The sequence below is a fragment of the Sceloporus occidentalis genome, unplaced genomic scaffold (assembly GCF_023333645.1).
Source record: "Sceloporus occidentalis isolate IW3139 unplaced genomic scaffold, rSceOcc1.0.p SCAF_238, whole genome shotgun sequence".
In the NCBI taxonomy this organism is placed as follows: Eukaryota; Metazoa; Chordata; class Lepidosauria; order Squamata; family Phrynosomatidae; genus Sceloporus; species Sceloporus occidentalis.
Genome location: NW_028317218.1, coordinates 5,366 through 29,394, shown reverse-complemented (window position 1 = coordinate 29,394; position 24,029 = coordinate 5,366). Strand labels below are relative to the sequence as shown.

Sequence of the window (24,029 nt, the reverse complement as noted above, 5' to 3'; positions counted from 1 at the left end):
TTTAATATTATTTTTTCTTTGTAGAGGAACTGGGATTGGCGATGTCTATCCTCTGCACTCCTTGTCCCGATCTGTCGGCCATAGTCACGTCCCGTTATCCCCTATTCACAGATAGATTTTCTGTACAAGTGATTCACGATCCTCTGAATTCTCAGAGGTAGAAAAAAAAAATTTTCATATTTAACTCCATCCCAAAATTTTTTAACCCTATCATAAATAGAAGATTTAAAAAAAAAAAAAAAAAAAAAAAAAAAAACGCCTAGGTCCATGTGACAGCGTTGAGCTTATCGGATGCCGGTCCAGTGCACAAGGATTGCGCAACCTCACAAGTATTTCTTCATTGGCCATGCGCGGGGGCATTAACCCGATCCTGTCCAAAGCTGACCGTTCCTCCGCGGCCCCCTCGCCTTCTGTGCATACGGTAGCGTGTAGCGGAAGGAGATCCTCCCGCTCAATGGGTTATCTTTTAGCTAAGAAAGCTTGTTAATAACTTAATAGAAATCCACACGGTCGCTTATCCGCATCCCTACTTCTTGTGCAGGAATCGCATTTTGTTACCTAAATAAAAATACAAAATAAAATATATATTAATATTAAAATATTACTATTAATAAAATTTAAATATTAAAAATATATACAATTTAAGTAACTTTTAGGGATGATTTAGGTAAATAAACATGTTACTGAAAAATCACAGTTTTTTATACCTGTAGACACAACTAGTTATAATATTTAGGGAGAAGAAAAAAGCATATATACAGGTTATGGATAATAATAATAATTATTATTGTCATTATTATTATTATGTATCAATGAATGAATATAATCAATAATACAATTTTCCTATAGTATTATAATCAGAGGTTTAGATGGAACGGAGAGAAGCTTTTCTTTACAGAGAGGGTGGTAGATAAGTGGAACAGCCTCTCGCCAGAAGTGGCTAATACAACATCTTTTTGTTACATTGTAGCAGCATTCGCGATATGTAAAGGGAGATCCAGATACATGGGAAATAGGAAACTTTGGGTTAAAAGCATCTTTAGCTTCATGAACCCACCCATGTGCACAATGCATGTACGTCCAATACACGCACATAGACGCGCAGCTGGTCCCTCTTACCTATTCTGTTGAGAAATTTGTTGACCCCGCTCTGCTCCCCACACGGGAGGGTCTCCAGATACTCCTGCGCTCGGACCTCAAACAGACCTGTGGGTAAACAAGCAGCTTTACAAACAAATGGGGTGGTCAGCGTTTCGTGCCGTCCGCACACACCCTCGCCGAGAGAAAGAGCTTCGCAGCTGGACAAGCATCGGTCGGGGGGGCTCTGTGTGCATCTGCGTCTAAATAAATACATTAACCAAATGGAATGTTCACCACGTTCCAGCTAAGGGGTAACGCAGAGAACGCCTGCATGATCCAGATCCTAGTATCAGATTAAACATTTCATTCACATTATTTTTCTTTTTTACCCCAGTTGTAGTTTTTGCCCCATAATATAAAGTTTTCAGGCAGCTGCATATCAGCCGTTTGTATGATTCTCGCTCTGTTATCTGATCCCCGATCTACTAAACCCCCCGACTCCTTGTCATACTGCCCGTGGGGAACAATAGAATGTCTCAGTCCTAAGCACCCAGCCGGACTCTCTGACTAATGAAAGTCTATGGAGGAACGGACTTCATTAACATTGCCATAAAGCATCAGCTCGGTGTGGTGTTTAAGCCGGGAAAGCCACCAAATATAATACGACTGGAAACAATGGAATCTTCCAGATATGGACACGTGGAATTATGACATAAATAAGGCCTGTCTGATTTGCCCTCTTGAGGCCATTACCAGGTAATTGGCCAAAAATTCTAGGTGTCTAAAGCTTGTGGACCGACAGCCCTCGTATGTAACATGGACGGTAGTGTTTGATTCACACGTCCTGAAAAAGGAAACTATCACCGGGGTGGACTAACTCATGGACTGCAAAAACCTTAACAGATGTTCGAAACGAAGATTACGGGGAAATCTGACCTTTTGTACCCTGCTTTCGCATCTCCCGCTCCTGAACGAAGCCACCAAACATCTGGGTTTCCATGAACACCTCCAGGAACCGACGGACGCTCTTGGAAGAGAGAGACTTGCGAAAAGCATCTCGGAGAAGAGACTTCTCATCCTGCTCTCCGGGGACGAGGAACAGGGAGTAGTGGCCCACGACTTCCACGAAGAAACGCACGAACGCTTCGGATACCACGTCGTTCAGGGACGTCGCGTCTGGGAGGAACGCGAGACACCAAACTCAGGGACACCGGACGGGAAAGGACCGAGTAGGAGAAGACCTGGCGATGCTTACCATGCTGAGTGTTCGCTTGCCCCGGCTCCTTCTCGCTAGCCAACTCGTTCCTTTGCTCCAGGATCTGCTCCAGAGCCGCTTGTAGCTTCCGTGGAAGGATAGAGTCCTCGTCGTCTATCTGAAACGCGCGGAGAACATTCCGTTAACGTTACCCCAAAACATCACTGGATTCTTATTCATGGATTTAACCCCTTTCACGACAAAGCCATGTACATGTACGGGCTCACAACCCATTGTCCTTAAGGGGTTAAATGTGATTCATGTTCTATAGCCCCCCCCCCCCAAGCTCACTCCTACAATCCCCAGGAGATGGGATAAAAGTCCAAGAGTCTATGGAGTCTTCAGAGCAGGTTTATTGGGCCAACATAGAAAAAAGGTGTTCGGAAGTCTCATCTTCTTTCCATCTAAAGAGGAGACCTCCGAGGTCCCTCGGCAGCTTATGCGACTTGTGCTAACCCATTCACGGAAAGTCATCTCACTCACCTGTCTGAGGAAGCGATTGTTCACGAGGTCGACCAGCAGAACCTGCAGGGAAGAAGCAAAGACAGACGTCTTTAATGGCCTGCGTGCCGGGGGTCAGCTCCGGCATGCTGGGGGGGGGGGCGATCGCCCAGAAGCCTGGCATCGGTACTGCCGGCTGCTCTCACATCCTCAGCCGCGGCTTGAGGTTTCCCTGCGTCTGACCAGAAATGACAGATTCTGCTGGACGGCGTCCAACGATAACTCAGCCATCGCCTTGTATCGGCTGCTACAAAAGAAGCGACCGGGGGCCGTATCGCTCCACGAAACGGAAAATGCCACGAACCAGCCGCACGGAAACCGCCGCTATCTGGAAACGTGGGTTCTGACAGCAAATAAAGACCGTTTGTTTGCACGGGAAATAGAACAACCTTCCATCGTAAAATGGAACGGCCGACCAGCAGACGTGGTAGAGGCTAATCCAGTGAGGGGGTTGAAACATGCATTGGATAGATATCCGGCTCCTGAATCTAAGACGAGATCAACGACTGATTAAGGTTCGAGTCGTTACAGCAGGAGAAACAATCGTGGCGGCAGAAAAAATAAGTCAGGACTGTTGGCAACTATGGCTTAATAGATGCCTTAGCTAAACAAAGATATATATTTCAACTGATACAAAGTGAGGAGCCAACCAGGAGGAGCCAATCAGGAGGAGAAGGCCACAGGAAACAGGAAGTGTACCAATGTATGTTTTTGAAATGTTTGTAACATTGTATCACAGGTACAGGACAAGGGGTTCGCGTGTGTGCGTGTGTGAGTGTGTGTGAGTGCCTGTGTGAGTGTGTGCGTGCGTGCGTGTATGAGTGTGTGTGTGCGTGCGTGCATGCGTGCGTGTATGAGTGTGTGCGTGCGTGTATGAGTGTGTGCGTGCGTGCGTGCGTGTATGAGTGTGTGCGTGCGTGCATGCGTGCGTGTATGAGTGTGTGCGTGCGTGTATGAGTGTGTGCGTGCGTGCATGCGTGCGTGTATGAGTGTGTGCGTGCGTGCGTGTATGAGTGTGTGCGTGCGTGCATGCGTGCGTGTATGAGTGTGTGCGTGCGTGCATGCGTGCGTGTATGAGTGTGTGCGTGCGTGCATGCGTGCGTGTATGAGTGTGTGCGTGCGTACATGCGTGCGTGTATGAGTGTGTGCGTGCGTGCATGCGTGCGTGTATGAGTGTGTGCGTGCGTGCGTGTATGAGTGTGTGCGTGCGTGCATGCGTGCGTGTATGAGTGCGTGCGTGCGTGTGACGTCAGCTCGTTCCGTTCCTTTGCGGTTGGCTACTGTAGCTTGTAATTTAAATGGTGCTATTTTTGGCCAATAAATCCATGTTTTTCCTCCTCCTCCGGAAACCGTTAGTTAATTAGAATCATTTTTCCCCGCGCGTGGAAATTGGCCAAAAAAAATCTGATACAATGAGCTCTGCTCCAGTATCTGTTCAGCAGATGGTCGGATGCCCCCGGGGGGGTAGATGTCATACAAACAATCTACATATCTGTTATATGCGGAGGATGATGGGGCCCTCGGAATCTCGATAACCGTTAATCGTGAGAGCAGAGGAACCTCCTGCCTGCGTATGGTGATGCGATGCTCATGCAGGGGCAATTATGGTTGTGGGGAATGAAGCAGGGGTAATTTTACAGGGGTCAGATATATTCTCCTTTATGCATCAAATACAGTGTTCTACACAGTAGTCTAATGTATTATTGAGGGAAATTAGGATTGGCCTCCCAACTATCCTGTTTTGCGGGGGAAAGTCCCGATTTTGCCATTCTATACCTCTGTCCCGCAGGACAGCCAGAAGTTCCTCACCTCTTCCACTGGAAGCTCCTTCAGACGAGGCAGGGAGCTGGAGAGAAGACCGATGAGGAACGGGGTGGGAGAGCAGACAATGTCGATCATGGATGGCGGCAGCACTGGGATGTAGGTGTGTTGCCAGGCGAAGGGGTAAATCAGGGCAACCATAGCGTGGCAGCACTTGGACAGGGTACTGAAAGCCGAAAATAAAAACAGGTCTCAGTAAAACATCAGCCATCCTCCACCTCAGGAACGGAAGGTCTTATTAGAGGACGAACTTTACTTTTAGAGAGCGCTGTATACAGTAATAACTCCAGAGTCAGACTGGATGATTAAGACCGAGCCATTCTATTGTTCCCCACAGGCAGTATGATAAGGAGTCGGGGGGGGTTAGTAGATCGGGGATCAGATAACAGAGCGAGAATCATACAAATGGCTGATATGCAGCTGCCTGAAAACTTTATATTATGGGGCAAAAACCACGGGTAAAAAAAAAAAAAGTGGAATTTTTTTTAAATACATTTTTAATCTCGTACTAGGAATAAAAAAGTGCTGAGAGATCCCTTTGAAAGAAATACATTTTTTTACTTATATAAAAGTAAACGAACAAAGTAGATTATTATTATTATTTTTTAGATTCATTAACGTTCTGGAAATGTTATGCATCGGCGTCAACCCTGGCACTCAAACGGTTAAGATTCTTAAAAACTTTCACCCCCCCCAATGTAAAGCGTCCGCCTCTGTAAAAAAAAAAAAAAGGCTTAGACGGCCCATTTTTAGACAACTGCAGTTTTTTTCCCCTCCATTTTTGGAACAGATGCTGGAACCTTGCCAAGATTTACACAAGGGGTGAGATCAGCGCTAATTGGCTGTGTTTACCTCTGTTTCCGTGGCAACACAAACAGGAAGCGAGCCAAGCGTGCTGTCTCATTAACCCCCTCTCTCCGTATTTAAGCAGGAAGTTCGCAGAGGGGAATGCAAGGCATTTTTTTTGATGTAAAGTTCAACTTGGCCGGACGAGAATTAACCCCGATGATGCCGCAAAAATACAAAAAAATTAATAAATAAATCCCAGAATGGGACTTGGAAACAGTTATGATGTCAAAAAAATTCTGCCGCGTGATGTGTCATTAATGGCATTCTAGCTGTACTGGAAAACAACTCCCATCATGCTCAGCATTCTCTTTAAAGGATGAAAGGTGGGGGGAAAAATAAAAACTCCTAAAAAAACACTAGTGCAGCAGGTAAGCCAAGAATTGGTCGGTACCTGAGGGTGTCTGCCATGAAAATGACTCTTCTTTCAAGCAGGAGAGAGGCAAAGATTTGTATCACGTGCCGAACGCTTAGTGTGTTGAAGAGCGATTCAAAATCCACGTGCTCCAGTCGGGAATCCAGGGGCCGGCAAAGTTCGATGACCTTTAAAATCAGAACCGACATGTTATAACTGGCCAGATACAATGTTTGAGTGTGGTAGATAAGTGGAGCAGCCTCCCGGCAGAAGTGGTAGAGGGTAATACAGTGAGGGTATTTAAACATGCATACGGCTCCTGAATCTAAGACGAGACCAACGACCGATTAAGGTTTGAGTCTCTACAGCAGACTAGACGGGCCAAGCGGGGCTGAACCGCCAGCAGGTTCTATAATCCCGGAAGTCCCGTCGTCTCCCGCGTACCTCGGTTCCTGATCCCGGAAGGAAGTTCTTGACCGAGATCTTCCTGCCCAGAGCGGGGAACGGCGCTTCCATAATACTCCTCATAAATGGTTGGACCAGGGCCGGCGAGATGCCTCTTCTCTTCTCCACCTCATCCAGAATCTACAAGAGAAGAACCCAGCGTGAGACCCGGGCTCCCCAACCTCATTCCTCCTCTCTCGTTTGCCCCATCGTGTAAATGTATGACCCCGCTCCATCGCGGTGGAATTGGTTACTTTGTTTCCTGGCCGGACGTACCTTGGAGAAGAGGTTGAAGCAGCCCAGCCGGCTCACGATACAATACACTTCAGGGAGGCGTTTGCCCTTCCCGCTGGGCTGTAGAAGCATAATGGAGAGAAAACAGAGATCCGGACACATGTTTAACGCATCGTGACCCACGGGGGGGGGGGGATCTATGCATCATTAATGAGCGAATGAGAAAATAAAAGATATAAAACATTAAAAGAGTCTGTAGATCCCGCGTAGCCTTAATAATCAAGGGGTTAAAATTAGAGGCTAAAAGGTCCCCGTTCAATAAATATTTGTGAATTCTGGGGGTAACGGGGGTTGAAGAGTAAAGAGAAAGAGGGATTCTTCAAAGATGGGGCAAGATGAAAAGCAAAGGTTAGTTACCAGGAGCCGCCTGCAGTAACCGAAACGCCGGCTGCCGTCCTCCCCGGTCAAGACAAACGAGAAGGTTTCGCTATGGAAATAGAAAGGAACGCGGCACGATGAGGGTCCTAAAGATCTTTAATGACAGCTAGAGACATTGGAGCAATTTTAGGAAAATATTCTCAGCAAAAATATAATAAAATAAAAAAAGTGAATAAAAAAAATAAATAAATTGGCATTAAATATGTTAACAAATAAATATCTGGATTTTAAATACCTGTCCCTCGCCTTACCTTACAAACTGGCCGACGGGGGACCAGTCCTTAGCGTCGGGGAAACAGAACTGGGGGATTGCTTTAAGTTGGTCCTCGGCTTCTCGCATAAATTTGAACGATCTCTCCAGCTATAAGAAATTCATTGGCTTGTAAGCGCGTCGTCTGAAACAATCACGGACGCTCTAATGTGGCGAGATCCCGCGTGATGTATTACAATGAATCTACCTTCAAGGGGAACTGCTGGGTGACCTCGGGGATGTAGATGTTCCCGGCCGGCTTCTTGTGCAGAGAGACGACCACAAAGTATTCGAAGAGTTGGCGTTCTTGGTACTCGATGAGATCTCGCTCCAGGGTGTGATACCGCGGCGTGAGGCTCATTCGGGATTTCACGTGGACCAGCCTCTGGCTGTGAGCTTCAGAAGAATTACAAAGAGATACAATATATATATATATAATATTAATTAAGAACAATTTGGCCCCCCGTCAAACCTTAATCAGTCATTGGTCTCGTCTTGGATTCAGGAGCCGTATGTCTATCACATGCATGTTTAATCCCCTCACTGTATTACCCTCTACCACTTCTGCTGGGAAGCCGTTCCACTTCAGCAGAGTAAAATTTTCTTCCGTCTAACCCTCTGACCTTTAGTTTTAGATTATAACCTCTTCCTCTGAAATCTCCCCGTTTTTTTCCCAGAGATAATTGATGCCAACCCTCCGAGGGACACGACTCAGAATCTATAATAATATATTTTACCTCTGATTTTCTCCTCTGTGTCGCTGTCTGATTCGCTGTTATCGTCTGTAACTGAAATAAGAGAGAGAGGGTGACAATAGAGGGACTGACTAAATCCACAAGGACGTTTGTGTGTGGATACGTTAGTGGGTGTGTTAGCGTGTGTCTGTCTGTGTGCATGAGTGTTAGTGTGAGTGTCCAGATGTGGGTGTTAGTGTGAATGTCTGTGTGATCGTGTTAGTGTGTCTGTCTGTGTGCATGGAACTTAATGTGTGAGTGTCTGGGTGTGTTAGTGTCTGGGTGTGTGAGTGTCTGGGTGTGTGAGTGTCTGGGTGTGTGAGTGTCTGGGTGTGTGAGTGTCTGGGTGTGTGAGTGTCTGGGTGTGTGAGTGTCTGGGTGTGTGAGTGTCTGGGTGTGTTAGAGTCTGGGTGTGTTAGAGTCTGGGTGTGTGAGTGTCTGGGTGTGTGAGTGCCTGGGTGTGTGAGTGCCTGGGTGTGTGAGTGTCTGGGTGTGTGAGTGTCTGGGTGTGTGAGTGTCTGGGTGTGTGAGTGTCTGGGTGTGTTAGTGTCTGGGTGTGTTAGTGTCTGGGTGTGTGAGTGTCTGGGTGTGTGAGTGTCTGGGTGTGTGAGTGTCTGGGTTTGTGAGTGTCTGGGTGTGTGAGTGTCTGGGTGTGTGAGTGTCTGGGTGTGTGAGTGTCTGGGTGTGTGAGTGTCTGGGTGTGTGAGAGTCTGGGTGTGTGAGTGTCTGGGTGTGTGAGTGTCTGGGTGTGTGAGTGTCTGGGTGTGTGAGTGTCTGGGTGTGTTAGAGTCTGGGTGTGTGAGTGTCTGGGTGTGTGAGTGTCTGGGTGTGTGAGTGTCTGGGTGTGTGAGTGTCTGGGTGTGTGAGTGTCTGGGTGTGTTAGAGTCTGGGTGTGTGGGTGTCTGGGTGTGTGAGTGTCTGGGTGTGTGAGTGTCTGGGTGTGTGAGTGTCTGGGTGTGTGAGTGTCTGGGTGTGTGAGTGTCTGGGTGTGTTAGTGTCTGGGTGTGTGAGTGTCTGGGTGTGTGAGTGTCTGGGTGTGTGAGTGTCTGGGTGTGTGAGTGTCTGGGTGTGTTAGAGTCTGGGTGTGTGAGTGTCTGGGTGTGTGAGTGTCTGGGTGTGTGAGTGTCTGGGTGTGTGAGTGTCTGGGTGTGTGAGTGTCTGGGTGTGTTAGAGTCTGGGTGTGTGAGTGTCTGGGTGTGTGAGTGTCTGGGTGTGTGAGTGTCTGGGTGTGTGAGTGTCTGGGTGTGTGAGTGTCTGGGTGTGTGAGTGTCTGGGTGTGTGAGTGTCTGGGTGTGTTAGTGTCTGGGTGTGTGAGTGTCTGGGTGTGTGAGTGTCTGGGTTTGTGAGTGTCTGGGTGTGTGAGTGTCTGGGTGTGTGAGTGTCTGGGTGTGTGAGTGTCTGGGTGTGTGAGTGTCTGGGTGTGTTAGAGTCTGGGTGTGTGAGTGTCTGGGTGTGTTAGTGTCTGGGTGTGTGAGTGTCTGGGTGTGTGAGTGTCTGGGTGTGTTAGAGTCTGGGTGTGTGAGTGTCTGGGTGTGTGAGTGTCTGGGTGTGTGAGTGTCTGGGTGTGTTAGAGTCTGGGTGTGTGGGTGTCTGGGTGTGTGAGTGTCTGGGTGTGTTAGTGTCTGGGTGTGTGAGTGTCTGGGTGTGTGAGTGTCTGGGTGTGTTAGTGTCTGGGTGTGTGAGTGTCTGGGTGTGTGAGTGTCTGGGTGTGTTAGAGTCTGGGTGTGTGAGTGTCTGGGTGTGTTAGTGTCTGGGTGTGTTAGTGTCTGGGTGTGTGAGTGTGTGAGTGTCTGGGTGTGTGAGTGTCTGGGTGTGTTAGAGTCTGGGTGTGTGAGTGTCTGGGTGTGTTAGTGTCTGGGTGTGTGAGTGTCTGGGTGTGTGAGTGTCTGGGTGTGTGAGTGTCTGGGTGTGTTAGTGTCTGGGTGTGTGAGTGTCTGGGTGTGTTAGTGTCTGGGTGTGTTAGTGTCTGGGTGTGTTAGTGTCTGGGTGTGTGAGTGTCTGGGTGTGTTAGCGTGTGTTCCCCTCCTGAGATCAGGCTCTGGATTGGCCCCTGCGAGGAACCTCCACAGATAATAACAGAGGGGATCCAGGTTATTGCTGGGTAAATGAGGAGGTTTCCATTCACACTTTATGTTTATAAAGATAAAATGCAGGCCGCTTCGCTCAGAGTAACTATGTCACGCCTCCAGGTCCTCAGCACTAAAACTGCTGTGTCATACCTGCCAACAGTCCCCAATTTCCCGGGACAGTTCCGTTTTCTGAGCCCTGTCCCATCAAGTACAGGTCTGTCCCAGTATAAAAGTACTGCCTATGCACGGTGCATTAGACAGCATGGCGTCTGTAGATGTCTAAGACACGCACGGCCTAAACGCTGGCTAATGAGCTCCAAGCTACCCAGTATCTGCCCCGGATAGCCTCGAGCTCAACGCTGCGGGGTCACCCAGACTGAAGAGTACGCTGTGTAATTAAAATCACTTTCAATTCGTTACGATTCACGTCTCCTCAACACCCAACCGAGGACTATCGACGTCTCCTATAAGTGGAAGAACTTCACACAATCTTGGAAACGACAAAGCAGACAAAAGAATTACCTCTGCCTGAATTATTCTCCGTGGACTGTGACAGCCTCTTCACTCTCTTTTTCCCTCGCCGGGCTTCAAAAATTGCATTGATTCTGATCACCAGCTGCACAGAAGGCAAATGTTTAAAAAGAAATAATAAAAGGTGGATTATTACGCCAGGACCTGATTGGCGGTCCCGGCACTTTAAGGCCAGCGGGCGCTTAATGGCCTAATGTCTGGCTGATGGCTGGATACGCGTTTATTAGCATATCCAGAGGGTGCACCCAATCTGCCACTGGAGGGGCAGATCAAGAGCAGGAGGCAAGCCCCCCCCCCCCCCCCGATGTCCAGTCCGGGCCGGCACTATATGTATTAATGAGAATTTAAGGCCAGACCTACCTTTGGGATTTTTCGCCTCTTCCGTCCGTTCGGAGGGTCCCCCGTGCCGAAAAAAGAATCATCGGGGCTGCTCGGAGAGGACGGAGGACTTAGTTTACTGGGAGAGGCTACTCCATCTCGTCCCAACTTCCGAAGGTCTAACAGTTTGAAGCTCCGACGTTCCGAGTTTTGTCTAAAAAAGGGGGACTTCTGGGAAACCTTCAGAAACAGGGGAAGGGTTAATAAAGGACCCTGCGATGCTGGTATCTTCAGTATGGCTGCCGCATCCTGATCATGGCTGCCACTGGCAGATTTTAAAAACATTAACACTAAAGAATATTTTCTCATTTAATATTTTTTAATTGATACTAGAATAATGATAACAAATATATAAAAAATATCTTTTTCTTGTGATACTTTGTAGCAAACAGCTTAAAAGTTACACATGCAGAACCATTTCAATAAGAGATTTTAAGTTGGTAAATTATATAAAAATATTTTTTTTAATAAAAAGGCATAATATTACATACTTCATACTAATAGTAAATAATTTAATCTAAAATCGAACTATATGTCCGCTTTTCACCTTGGTGGGAGTTCCGGGAATGGTGGGGATCGAGCTTGGAAAAGCCGGGACGCACTTCTTCCCAAGACAACGATTGTCTGTCTCAATATCTTCGTAAGGATTTTCTTTGGAAGGGGTGTCTGCGGAGACAATAATAACAAGTATATAGCTGGGGTTATATTACTGTATACAGCGCTGGGGGTTATATTACTGTATACAGCACTGGGGTTATATTACAGTATACAGTGCTGGGGGTTATATTACTGTATACAGTGCTGGGGGTTATATTACTGTATACAGCGCTGGGGGTTATATTACTGTATACAGCGCTGGGGGTTATATTACTGTATACAGCGCTGGGGGTTATATTACTGTATACAGTGCTGGGGGGTTATATTAATGTATACAGCGCTGGGGGTTATATTACTGTATACAGCGCTGGGGGTTATATTACTGTATACAGTGCTGGGGGGTTATATTAATGTATACAGCGCTGGGGGGTTATATTAATGTATACAGCGCTGGGGGTTATATTACTGTATACAGCGCTGGGGGTTATATTACTGTATACAGCGCTGGGGGTTATATTACTGTATACAGCGCTGGGGGGTATATTACTGTATACAGCGCTGGGTGTTATATTACTGTATACAGCGCTGGGTGTTATATTACTGTATACAGCGCTGGGGGTTATATTAATGTATACAGCGCTGGGGGTTATATTACTGTATATAGCGCTGGGGGTTATATTACTGTATACAGTGCTGGGGGGTTATATTACTGTATACAGCGCTGGGGGGTTATATTAATGTATACAGCGCTGGGGGTTATATTACTGTATACAGCGCTGGGGGTTATATTACTGTATACAGCGCTGGGGGTTATATTACTGTATACAGCGCTGGGGGTTATATTACTGTATACAGCGCTGGGGGGTTGGACTGTATTCAGCGCTCGGGATTATATACAGCGCTGGAGGTTATGCTCAAGGAGGAAAATATTTTTCAGACACAAAACACGCTCATTAACATCACACTCTTAAGTATGTTAAATAATCAGATTAAAAACTACACTGAAACTTTTATATGGCAACAACCAATCCATACCTCCTTTTGTATCACATGACCATTAAGTCTTCCTGGCAAACATGATCAATGGGACCAAATTTTACGCGATTAAAGAATTATTTGCTGTAAGGTTTTAGGTATCAGTAACGGTGCAAAGAACGTGCAAAGTGCTGAGCGGAGGAAGCGGGATACTCGGATATGTTTTAAAGTCGGGCTGTCCCTTTAACCAAAGGTCACGTTTCCTTCCCACAGCTTAATGCGGGTTCAGCCACAAGAGATTAAGGAAAGCTCGCTCTGACATCATGCATCTCAAGGATAATTCTATTCCAGTTCAAAGGAAGAGAAGTTTCCAGGGAGGCTGATTCTATCGAGGAGGGGAAAAAACATAGAAGTGGGGAGAGCAACCAGATAGGGGCGGGGAAAGCGGAGGAGGAAAAACGTTAAAAGAAACAATAAAAGGCAAATAATACAATTAAGTCACTTCCACGTGCTAAGAAATATAGTTCTTTCCTATCCAGACAGAAGCGATTCCCATCTTCCTTAGCCAGACAGACATTTAAATTTGCATTTGGAAAGAAAACCTCCTTAAAGTAGGAACTCTCACAGTGTTTTATTCATATCGGATTAAAAATACTTCTTCAAAAATATTGTTCTGTTTTCTTTATTACCCCGGTTGTATTTTTGCCCCCATAATATAATGTTTCCAAATCAGCCATTTGTATGATTCTCGCTCTGTTAACTGAGCCCAAACTACTAGACAACCCCCCCCCCCGACTCCTTATCATACTGCCAGTGGGAAATAATAGAACGGCTCAGTCTTAAGCACCCAGTAGGACTCTCATACTAATGAAAGTCTATGGAGGAAGGGACTTCATTAGCATCGCCATAAAGCATCAGCTCAGTGTGGTGTTTGAGCCGGGAAAATCACCCAAAATATCACATGACTGACAGCAACGGCGGCTCCAGGTCTGCAGATAAAGGGGGTTTATTGGAACAAAATGAGATAAAACCAGGTTGTTTGCCAATGCCGACCGACATTACCGTATACAGCAAGTTTAAATTCTCTCACTATATTAGGCTCTACCACTTCTGCTGGGAGGCTGTTACACTTATCTACCTTAATGTCCATCAAAGCCTCTGATCCTCTAGTTTTAGACGCTGACCCCTGGTTCTACGCTGAAAGCTGTGACAGTAGCAGTTTGTCTTTAAAGGGTAAGTCAGGTCACCCTAGCCATCGGATCTGTGTAGGACAGGTGAGGACTCCCTGGACGCCTTACCCAGGATGTCCTCGTAGACGTTTTCCTCTGATAAAGTGCGTGTGAGGGCCAGCTTGGTCTGAGCATACCAGTCCACTCTGCCGCTCTCCGACGACTGCAGAAGGTCCTCAAATTCATAAGACTTCCTGGCGCACAAAACCAGAAACAGAAAGACGGTTATCAACACGGAATCTGCTTTAAAGACTCAATCCTCAATCAGGGCCATATGCCTAGCCCATGCATGTTTAAATTCCCTTCGCTGTATTAGCCTCTACCACCTCTGCTGGGAGGCTGTTCCACATATCTACCACACTCCCAGACCCGGAACGTTAACTCAGTTATGAGAACAAGGCAAACACAGGGCATTTATTGAATATGGAAACCATTGTAAAAATGGAAGGTTCTGCAGAAATAGAAAATGTGTTACTTTGTAACAGACAATGGAAGCAAGGAACACAATACGTTGTTATTATCACGGAGTAATTATTACACAAAAGCGATCAGGTGACCGGAAGAAGAAGCTGTTTAGTTTCCTGCAACATCCTGCCAATAAAAAGAGTTTGTGTGTATTTGGGCCAGTAACAGAAAAACCCACATCAGTTTGCTTATTGTTAACTTTTATATAGATATTTATTATATTTTTCCTATTTTTTATTTCTAATTTTTATGATGCTTTAGATATGTAATCTATCATTACCATTTAAAAGCTTGGGCCACTTTTCATGGAAAACAAGGACATTTCTGGCTGTAACATAATTGCAAAAAGTGTTTTCTAACCATCAATTAGCCTTTTAAACTTAAACTGGGATCCGCGAACACAACGAGCCATTGGAACACAGGAGTGATGGGAGTGATAAAGGGCCATTGGGACACAGGAGTGATGGGAGTGATAAAGGGCCATTGGAACACAGGAGTGATGGGAGTGATAAAGGGCCATTGGAACACAGGAGTGATGGGAGTGATAAAGGGCCGTTGGAACACAGGAGTGATGGGAGTGATAAAGGGCCACTGGAACACAGGAGTGATGGGAGTGATAAAGGGCCATCGGAACACAGGAGTGATGGGAGTGATAAAGGGCCATTGGGACACAGGAGTGATGGGAGTGATAAAAGGGCCATTGGAACACAGGAGTGATGGGAGTGATAAAGGGCCATCGGAACACAGGAGTGATGGGAGTGATAAAGGGCCATTGGAACACAGGAGTAATGGGAGTGATAAAGGGCCATTGGGACACAGGAGTGATGGGAGTGATAAAGGGCCATTGGAACACAGGAGTGATGGGAGTGATAAAGGGCCATTGGAACACAGGAGTAATGGGAGTGATAAAGGGCCATTGGGACACAGGAGTGATGGGAGTGATAAAGGGCCATTGGAACACAGGAGTGATGGGAGTGATAAAGGGCCATTGGAACACAGGAGTGATGTATAATATTTTAAGTTAATATTAGATATAGTATTATAGTACTAGTAACAATAATCATAATATGAATATAATAATATATTATTATTTAATTGTTAGTAATATTAATAATAATTATTTTTACATTTTTTTACAGTTCATAGCAGTTGGATGACAATTGGCCCGTTTGCCCCAAAAACAAAGGTAAACATCTAGTATTTCCCAAAAGGAACTGCACCGAATGTCTCAGTCTCAATCACCCAGCTGCACACTCTGACTTCATTAGCTTTGCCATGAAGAATCAGCTCAAAGATTCAAATCTTAGTTATGGCCCCAAAATCTTCAAATCAGAGCAACCTAGGGGGTAATTATTATCTGCTCTGGAGGTAGCAACCGATGGAAGAATTTTGAAAATTCTTAAAATTCACTATTTTAGGAATTTTCTTTCTTAACCCTTTTAGTTCCAAAACAACACAACACCAAAAAAAAAGATTTATTTATTTTTTTGTTACAATTTATCACAACCTCTGGAAAGGGTTAAAGTGCTGGCAAGCTCTTCAAAGCGCCACGGAATATTCTTGTATGGGGATGTTTGCATGTAATAACCATCTGGGGCCGGAAACCAAAATAAACCTACAAGTTTCCTTCCTGATGGACAGATTTATAGCCGGAGCGGGAGATATTATAGGACACCCGTGAAGCTGATCTTCAAAATAATACTTTGTTTATTATACTGGTTCCAGGTAACAAAATATCCAATTTATCACAACAAATGCCAAAATTATAATTTTGGTCCACAAATTACAGATAGTTAGTAAAACATGGATTTATTTTTTTTACTAGATCCTCAAAGAACCCAAGGATTATCCCCGAGTACAACATAGCTGGGAAGGCTGGAAAGTAGCCTATGATCAGCTTGGAGAATAAACCTGAAAGGGTCTTTTTGGCCCCTGAGAGCCAGCCATGCATTGTCAGACTGGCTATGACAGGGCGCCCCTGGCACTTTAAGGCCAGCAGCCGGCTGATTATACAAAGTGCCGCTGACGGCCAAAAGCTACATTTTTTACGGGAAGTTGATACATTGTATCAGGCCAACACAGGAACGATGTAAAGTTACCTTAACCCACTCAGAGGTGAATGACCATGACATCACAAGTGATCATTTATTGGCCCAACTTCGACGGAATAACTTGGGGGGCTAATATTCACTCTTCTTATGACTTTTTTGGTTAAACCCGTGAAATGTGGCACTTCTGGTTGGACTGACTGCAAAGTAAATGCTGGTACCGGATCTGCTGAAAATACCACTCCCATCACGCTTAGCCAACTGAAAGTGGACGATGAAGTCAACCGCAGATGGCCCTCATTTCATTAGGAATCTCATATATAAATTTAATTTGTTCAGCACAGACAAGGATTCAATTAGAATTCATTGAATAAATTGCTAAATAATACCTGTGGTCTCCGTTATTCTTGTGTTTGCTGTTCCAAAGCCTTCTGCTGACGGCCGCAGGAGGTGGCGACGAGGGGAGAGGAGGGGGAGATATACAAGGAAGTGGGGGCAAATCCCGATCGATTTTACGGAGTCCACCTGGCCTACGCGTCCCCATCTCCCCTTCTCCTTCGTGCCGGAACGTTCTTCTAGGTTTGGGCAGTGGGTTAATTGGCAACTTCTTCTCTGGCGCCCCGGGTTCCGTATAGACATTCTCAGCATTGCTTGTCCTTCTAGATATTCTGCCCTCCCCCACCGTCCCAAAGATAGGTTCGGTGTTTTCAGAGTCCGAGCCCCATTTTTGCTTGGACCCCGCTCTGTGCTCCTGGTTATCGGTCTCGAGACACTGTGGCGAGTAATAGGTGCCCGGCAGCTGCGGTTGCATCTCTACCGATCCTTCTTTGGAGGACTTTTCAAACTTTTTCACCTGACTCAAGACTATCACCTGGTCCTTCTTAGAAGATGGAGCCACCTGATCTTGGAGTCTCTCTCTACTTGGATCGGCTTCTTTTTCTGTCTTTTTCTCCACCTTTGAGGTCTCTTTCTTGTCCGTCTCTTTGCTTTCATTCTCTCGGCTGAACATCCTTTTAACGCTTCCCTTTTGCCGAAGCTTTCCATCCGCTCCGACCGCATCTCCGGGAGAAAGTGCCACCGAGTCCTGGCGCTTCACATGCATGGACTCCTTCCTGCTGAGAACGGGAGAATGAGTCTCCTTCTTACCTTCCCACTCAGAAATCTTGTCCTTGATGCTCGAGGTCTTCTTCAGTGTGACCTTTTGGGGTATCTGCGTGCCCCCCAGTTGTTTCTTAAGGATATGCCCGTGTTCCTTCACATTCAGATCCATGACCGGTTCATTGATGAACATTTTGCGACTAAGCATGTTCCGTTCTAGACGTTCCGGGTCCGATTCGTCTTGAAGGTTCTCCAGACCTTCCAGGGAGCGGTTCCTTAGAGGCCCCTCTCGGTTCTCCTGCACAGTCACAAAAATATTATCTCCTTCGCTTTTTCCAGGAAAAGAAACTTCAAGTTTTCCCAGAGCCGCAAAGTTCTCTTTTCCTTCAAGTTTTGCCCTGCGAAGTAGAAAAAAAAATTAGAAGTCACCTTAAGTTTATACGCTGCTGTAGTTTCAAACATTCCAAAGGAAACCCAGCTTCCCAAATGCGTAACCTTGTTTTGAAATTGAAAGAAGTGGAAAAAGAAAAATAATACTTAATGCGACTACGATTTTGTGGTTCATGGTGGGGTTGAAGATCAAAAAAAGTGGTGCAAGGGTGGTCACTCCTGCTATCCTTGGGCCACCCATGCCAGGAACTGTAGGATTTTGGGAAGAGTGACCGTAATGATTAATGAAAAGTGTCACTTTCAACCCATTTTACAGAGGTACATGCGCCACTCAACGCCCTAATGCAGTGAAAAGGTTAATTGTCCTCTTAAAATTATTCTCCCACAAAGCAGGAGCTTGCGATCTATGGATAGAGTCCTCTTTTTCCCAAGACTTCCTGTCCCTTCTACGGGAAAACGAAAGTTCTTCGAGAAGTTATTCCAGAACTCGCAGAGGACGGAGTGTCCGTCGCACGCTAAGTTAAGTTTCACTCCTTGTGAGTCAGCATTAAAGAAAATCCCCAACGAAGCCGCACAAAGCGCTCGGAAGAAAGTGGATCCGGATCTCCTGGCACGAAACCCGCGGACAAAGTGGAAAAAGGAAGAAAAAAAAAAGACAAAAAACATAAAAAAACGCAAGCCACAGGCACGGCCAGCAGCGATCAGAGCTCCCGCCACCCAGATACGCGCAGTCCGGTGGGGCCGTGAACGGAAATCTGTAACCCTTTCAGTGCCGGTTGGATATTCTGGATGAAAAAAGGGTGCAGCGGCGTCCTAAGCCTAAGGCGGCAGTCGCCCCGTCACGAAAGGGTCCGATTGCCCCTTTTTTGGGCAATCGGACCCTCTTTCGCGTGTCGCTGCTCGCTGGGTTGGTGACAACTGGGGTCTCTGATCTCCCCACACAGCCCATTCACAGTATGGAGACTGAGCCTCCATAGACGGTTTTATGTCACGGGGCGCTAGGATATGATGTCATATGTCAGCGCTCCACCGTGAGGACAGCAGACTCGGACGGGGCTGCTGGGGAGCTTCCTTGGGTCAGGGCCCATAGTAAATACACCTCTGGCGGGGTAGGCTTTTTAAAAATCCTCAGGGATTAACATGATGGACAGTAACGAGGTGGGGGGGTCAGAATATTTCACTGCTTCATCCAAAAGCCCTAAATTAGCAGCATTCACAAAAACCATATGTCTGCCCCGAATGATGCATTTTTTAAGCATGGTAAAAATTGGACAATCGGGGCACCTCATGTAAGCGTATTTCTGAGTTACAGCTGAGAGATTGAAGGGACCCCGAAATGTGGCGTGAAGGTCGCGGTGATATCATTAGGTAACCCAGAACCCCGCCACGAACACCCAAAACCGTAGCCAAGATGCGGCATACCTGCGGCTGGACTGATGCAACGAGCGGCCCTTATTCCTGGTCACCTCTGCCGTCCGTCTCACGGTCATCGTGTCAGCATGTGCCGGCGCCCCTGCTCCCCTGCGGCAAGAAAGAAAAAGTGTCAGTCGCCGACGCCGACCAAAAAGATAAGCTTCCCAGCAGAAGTGGTAGAGGCTAATACAGTGAGGGCATTTAAACATGCATGGGCATACGGCTCCTGAAGTGAAGACATTATCAGAACGCCTCAAGTACAAAGAAAGAAAAAAAATATCTCATGACCCCAACTGCCCCCGCAGGACTGTCCTGCATAACGCGGGATAGTTGGGAGGCATGTGTGCCTCTATATTTGATAAGGTCCATTTGCATTCTATTTGATTCTTCCCAATGAGCTCTTGGACGTGAATCAGATTTCCGACGGTCAGACGGCTTCGCGGACAGGCCCCGCGGTGTTAACGTGTCTCGGTTCCTGGTTCTCGGAGTTCGGAATTGGAACGACCGTCTCTGCCAAATACTTCTCTGTGCCCCGACGACCCCGTTCCGGCCAATTCCATGCTGCGGGGCACAGCGCGGACTCCAAATCCCTAACAATTGCAATCCGCGCCACGGAAACCTCAATCTGTGCCACTTCACCGAATTCACACAAAACCCTGCCTGTTACGCAACGTATCAGACGAGACACGCTGCGGCCCCCGGGGATGCAACCAAATTTACATGCAAACTGCGTCCGACTTCCAAAAACAAACCAAATTCCTGATCCTTCTCGGCAAAAAAAACAAAAGACGAAATGAGAATAGTTTAGAATCTTTCAATATTCACCAACCCCATCCGGCCCCCGACTAGCCCCTCGTTTCTTCTGCTGTAAAAAACGTTGGTCTCGTCTTAGATTCAGGAGCCGTATGTCTATCCCATGCATGTTTAATACCCTCACTGTATTACCCTCTACCACCTCTGCTAGGAGGCTGTTCCACTTATCTACCACCCACTCAGTAAAGTAAATCTTCCTTACATTGCACTAAAGCCTCTGATATAATGTAACAAAATATGTTTTTGGAAAGACAAGGCAAACAAGCCAACGAGAACCCAAACGTTTTTCTCTAAGGTCCAAATCGGATGCCCAACTCAGAAGGATCTCACTCTACTGAGTTGAGTTTGAAGTTTAGAGAGACCTATGAGGTTCACTCTATAGAGACTTATCCTAGGAATCTCCCATCATGGTCCACTAAAGCCCAGCATACCCACCATAGTAACGGGGGGGACTAAAGCTGGCAGGGCATGGAACTCATCCGATAGACGACAACGCGGCTTTCTGCATGCCAAGGAGTAAGGAAACCCAAGGGTTAAACCGGAGAGCCCCACAATAACACTTCTCCAGGGTCCTGTCCTTGCGGATTGGGCCACCGGACCCAGTAGGCTCGGTGCCAGTGTTTGGTGAAGTATTGGAAAGCTGGACTTCCAACGGAATGTTCCTGCGGATCGTTGTATTCCATTTGTTGCTATAGCGATAAGACCACTTTGGGCCAATATCCATTTATCAACTAACTGGAAACCGATGCCCATATCTCGGCTTGTCTCCATTATTACGATTATTATCGAGGCTCCTTCATATTCTCCTTGGAATCCCTGTTTGAACACAGGTGACTTCATTCAGAATATCTTCACAAGTCATGAATAGGATCTTTGTGATGGGGCTATTAAAGGGTTAACATTTTAAGATTCTCAGGGGTAGAGGGGTAGGAACCTCGGTCGAAGTCCTTGTACAACCTCGGAGCTCGGTAATTAATCGTGGCCGACATTCCTGGTCTTAACGATGATCGAAAATCTACCGGCCAACGGCAGAGGCTCTGCCTGGATAAGATATGGGAGTCTGGGGGTTAATAACGCACCGGTCAGGGATATTGGGAGATGAGAGCTCAGGACGGATCCCGCGCCGGAGGACGCTGATATTCAAGGAATTCTTTCTTCTACAAAGTCCTGATTCCAAAACACAATCCCCAAAATATGTTTGTTTTAAACATTTTAATCAGGTTCTAAAAAAATTCTGAATTCGCGGAAGCGAAGAGCATTTATACGAAGGTTCTCCGATGTAACAAAGTAACAGGATCGACAAACAAAAAGCAGCTGCATATCAGCCATTTGTATGATTCTCGCTCTGTTATCTGATCCCCGATCTACTAAACACCCCGACTCCTTGTCATACTGCCTGTGGGGAACAATAGAATGGCTCAGTCTTAATCAACCAGCCAGACTCTCAGACTAATAAAAGTCTATGGAGGAACGGACTTCATTAGCATCGCCATAAAGCATCAGCTCAGTGCGGTGTTTAAGCCGGGAAAGTCCCCCAAACTATCCCATGACCGACGGCAACGGCGGCTCCAGGTCTGCAGATAAAGGGAGATTATTGGGGAAAAATGAGATAAAACCAGGTTTTTGTCACCGACCGACATTACTGAATACAGCGCCTGGATTTATACCCAAGCAAAAGTTGGTAAGGTGAATTTGACTCCTTTGAATTCTGTAACACAAATATTTATTCTCTAATTCCTGAATTCTGCGACGTTTGAACCCCCTGTTGTCGGCAGTAGATGGAGGGGAGAGTAACATAGACTGCAGGGAGGGAGAGTTTCACCCGGATCACCTTCTGCTGGAGGCTGAGGTCTGAGTAAATTCGATGGAATATCAATGGGGAGGAATAAGGGAAGAGTTGGGTAGAGTAAGACAAGCGTAACCATCTGCGGGCAGAGAAAGAAATCCACCCCAAGGACACAACAGAAAAACAACTTAACCCTCAAGCACACGAAAACGGGGCAAATTTCACATATTTCAGGGAGAAGATAATTTCGTAGAATATTCCAGAAATATCCAGTTATAAAAATGATGAAAAATTGCGTGGATTAAAATATTAAATACAGACACAATGTTTCCATGATCTCATAATGTCATTTTTTTTTATATTTTCCCCGTGATGTATGGAATTTTTAAGGATATTATTAAAAAAAATTACAGGTGTAGAAATGTATTTACTGAATTATTTTAAGAAAAAATTGCCTAAAAGTTATTACATAATGGAAATAATTTTGTACAATTATTAGAAGTGAGATCTTGAAATTTAACACCAGATTGGTGTTGATCTGCTATTATCACAGATCATTATTTATAAGATAAAAAACTTGGATTCAATCAATTTCGTTCTTCACGCTGTAACGTAAGGTACATTTTTCATGTTCTAATGTAAAAGGTTTTTTTCGGGGTGAAACGTTTTACAATCTAAGGGTTTTACTATTTAGCCAAATGTTAAGAATTTTGATTTGACCAAACGTCAGGAATTTTGATTTTGGCCAAATGTTAAGAATTTTGATTTGACCAAACGTCAGGAATTTTGATTTTGGCCAAATGTTAAGAATTTTGATTTGACCAAACGTCAGGAATTTTGATTTTGGCCAAATGTTAAGAATTTTGATTTGATACAATTTTAGGAATTTTGATTTCGGTCAAACTTGAAGAACTATGGTGAAATTTGAGGAATTTGTGATACTTCTTCCGTTACAAGTAATATATACCGGTATTTTTATCCGTCTGAAAATGAAGTATTTGTATTTAGATTTTTAAAATTTTATTTCAGAATTCATCAAACCTCTTTAAAAATGATTAAAACAAAGAAAATCTAAATATGTATCATTTTTTTAAGTATTTATGTTCTGGTGAACACGTAAGCGGATGCAGAGCTGTGTTTTTGAGGGCACAACCTGAACTTTTATCTCTTGGGAGGAAGAGACTATATACAGAAAACTATATTTAACTCTATGTTCCCCAAAACGTATTGAATTAACCATCATGTTACAATATGGTTATTTATTGTTTTAATGAAATACTGCACAATTATTTAGCATTTCTACAATTTTATTCAATATGTAGTAAAAATTTCAAATCAAGAAAATGTTTTAATAAAAATGAATAATTATATATATTTTTTAAAATAAACATTTTAAATATATGTATATATTTTTTTTTCATTGTGTTTGTTTATATTTTTTAAAACAATTCATTTCTGATTTGCAGAGAATTTGCGAACGACGGCAAACCATGACATCATCATGTTTGTTTGGATAAAAGTCCTATAGCCAGCAAGATATAGCGTTGACCTTGTCAAATGACCTCTAATTGTTACTGTATCCACATGCAGGATGTGATGTATTTTCTCACAGTTGAGGACAGGAAGTGACAGAGCTAATGACAGGAAGTGACACAGATGGGAATATATTATGACAAATGATTGCTTAGAAAAATATAAGAGATCATTAAATATAGACTTAAGGGCAAAAAACTAAACAGTCCCTGCGCGGCCCAGGCTTACAAAGCCTTGTCTCACATCATCAGGTATGGAGGCTTTGATAAGTGTCCCTACGAAGAAGGCTATTGGTTTCTTTATGGCGATGCTAATGAAGTCTGTTCTCCATAGACTTTCATTAGTCAGAGAGTCCGGCTGGGTGATTAAGACTGAGCCATTCTATCGTTCCCCACAGGCAGTATGATAAGGAGTCGGGGGGGTTAGTAGATTGGGGATCAGATAACAGAGCGAGAATCATACAAATGGCTGATATGCAGCTACCTGAAAACATATCACGGGGCAAAAATGGCAACTGGGGTAAAAAAAGAAAACAGAGCGATATTTTTGTAAAAACCTATTTTTCATCTAATAATAAAAATTATAGCGTTTGGTGAACGCAGCCAACCGTCCACGAGATTGTATTTTGCAATATCAGGAATTCATGCCAGACACATATTGAAGGTATTATTAACCCCTTTGATCTCCGTCTGGCCCTCTTGGAGGCCTTCTAAATTGGGAAGAGGTCACAAATCCCTTTGAAGAGT

The 24,029-nt window shown here is 45.2% G+C and overlaps 1 protein-coding gene across 1 annotated transcript; it reads right to left on the bottom strand.

Annotated features, from left to right (window-relative positions):
- Positions 1-526: 526 nt before the first annotated feature.
- On the bottom strand, positions 527-19,228 carry LOC149276444 (DENN domain-containing protein 2A-like). Its single transcript, XM_089503625.1, has 19 exons — positions 19,161-19,228; positions 16,640-17,746; positions 13,807-13,931; positions 11,484-11,602; positions 10,919-11,116; positions 10,550-10,643; positions 7,962-8,012; positions 7,433-7,620; positions 7,226-7,335; positions 6,954-7,023; positions 6,579-6,656; positions 6,303-6,443; positions 5,898-6,046; positions 4,646-4,823; positions 2,819-2,860; positions 2,336-2,453; positions 2,017-2,256; positions 1,120-1,206; positions 527-558 (listed from the first exon to the last, which is right to left on the bottom strand). The coding sequence occupies exons 1-19, from the start codon at positions 19,226-19,228 to the stop codon at positions 527-529; spliced, it is 3,195 nt and encodes a 1,064-aa protein (XP_089359751.1).
- Positions 19,229-24,029: the final 4,801 nt, after the last annotated feature.

Excerpts from the sequence above, each read along its gene's own strand:
- LOC149276444 (XM_089503625.1), bottom strand. The coding sequence starts at position 19,228 with ATGACCGTGAGACGGACGGCAGAGGTGACCAGGAATAAGGGCCGCTCG. Across the intron at positions 10,644-10,918 it reads AGAGGCGAAAAATCCCAAAG|CTGGTGATCAGAATCAATGC; the intron begins GTAGGTCTGGCC and ends CCTTCTGTGCAG. Across the intron at positions 6,657-6,953 it reads GTTACTGCAGGCGGCTCCTG|CCCAGCGGGAAGGGCAAACG; the intron begins GTAACTAACCTT and ends ATGCTTCTACAG.